The sequence below is a fragment of the Eimeria tenella genome, genomic scaffold (genome assembly GCF_000499545.2).
Source record: "Eimeria tenella Houghton genomic scaffold, Eth_scaff2370, whole genome shotgun sequence".
Taxonomy (NCBI): Eukaryota; Apicomplexa; class Conoidasida; order Eucoccidiorida; family Eimeriidae; genus Eimeria; species Eimeria tenella.
This window is the reverse complement of record NW_013542232.1, coordinates 933-1,136: the sequence shown is the minus strand read 5'-3', so window position 1 is coordinate 1,136 and position 204 is coordinate 933. Positions and strand designations below refer to the sequence as shown.

General features: G+C 66.7%; 1 protein-coding gene across 1 annotated transcript in view; it reads right to left on the bottom strand.

The window, feature by feature from the left end:
* ETH_00033815 (uncharacterized protein) overlaps window positions 1–204 on the bottom strand; it is a gene marked incomplete at both ends in the record, with an annotated part of 1,101 nt that overhangs the window by 193 nt on the left and 704 nt on the right. The window contains one exon of the mRNA XM_013374906.1: window positions 4–204. Coding sequence (XP_013230360.1) covers window positions 4–204 — 201 coding nt within the window. The remainder of the gene's footprint in view (window positions 1–3) is intronic.

Here is a 204-nt window from a genome sequence, read left to right as displayed (position 1 = left end):
CGGCAGTGGCTTCCAGCAGCAGCAGCTGCTGCTGCTGCTGCTGCTGTTGCTGCTGCGGTTCGGCGAGCAGCAGACCGGGGATCGTCAGAGGCAGCCCAGGCTGCAAGGCTAGCACCAGCACCAGCCAATCCAAGACGCTGCGCTGCTGCTGTGGCTGCTGCTGCCGTTGCTGCTGCTGCTGCTGCAGCTGCTCGTGCTGCTGCG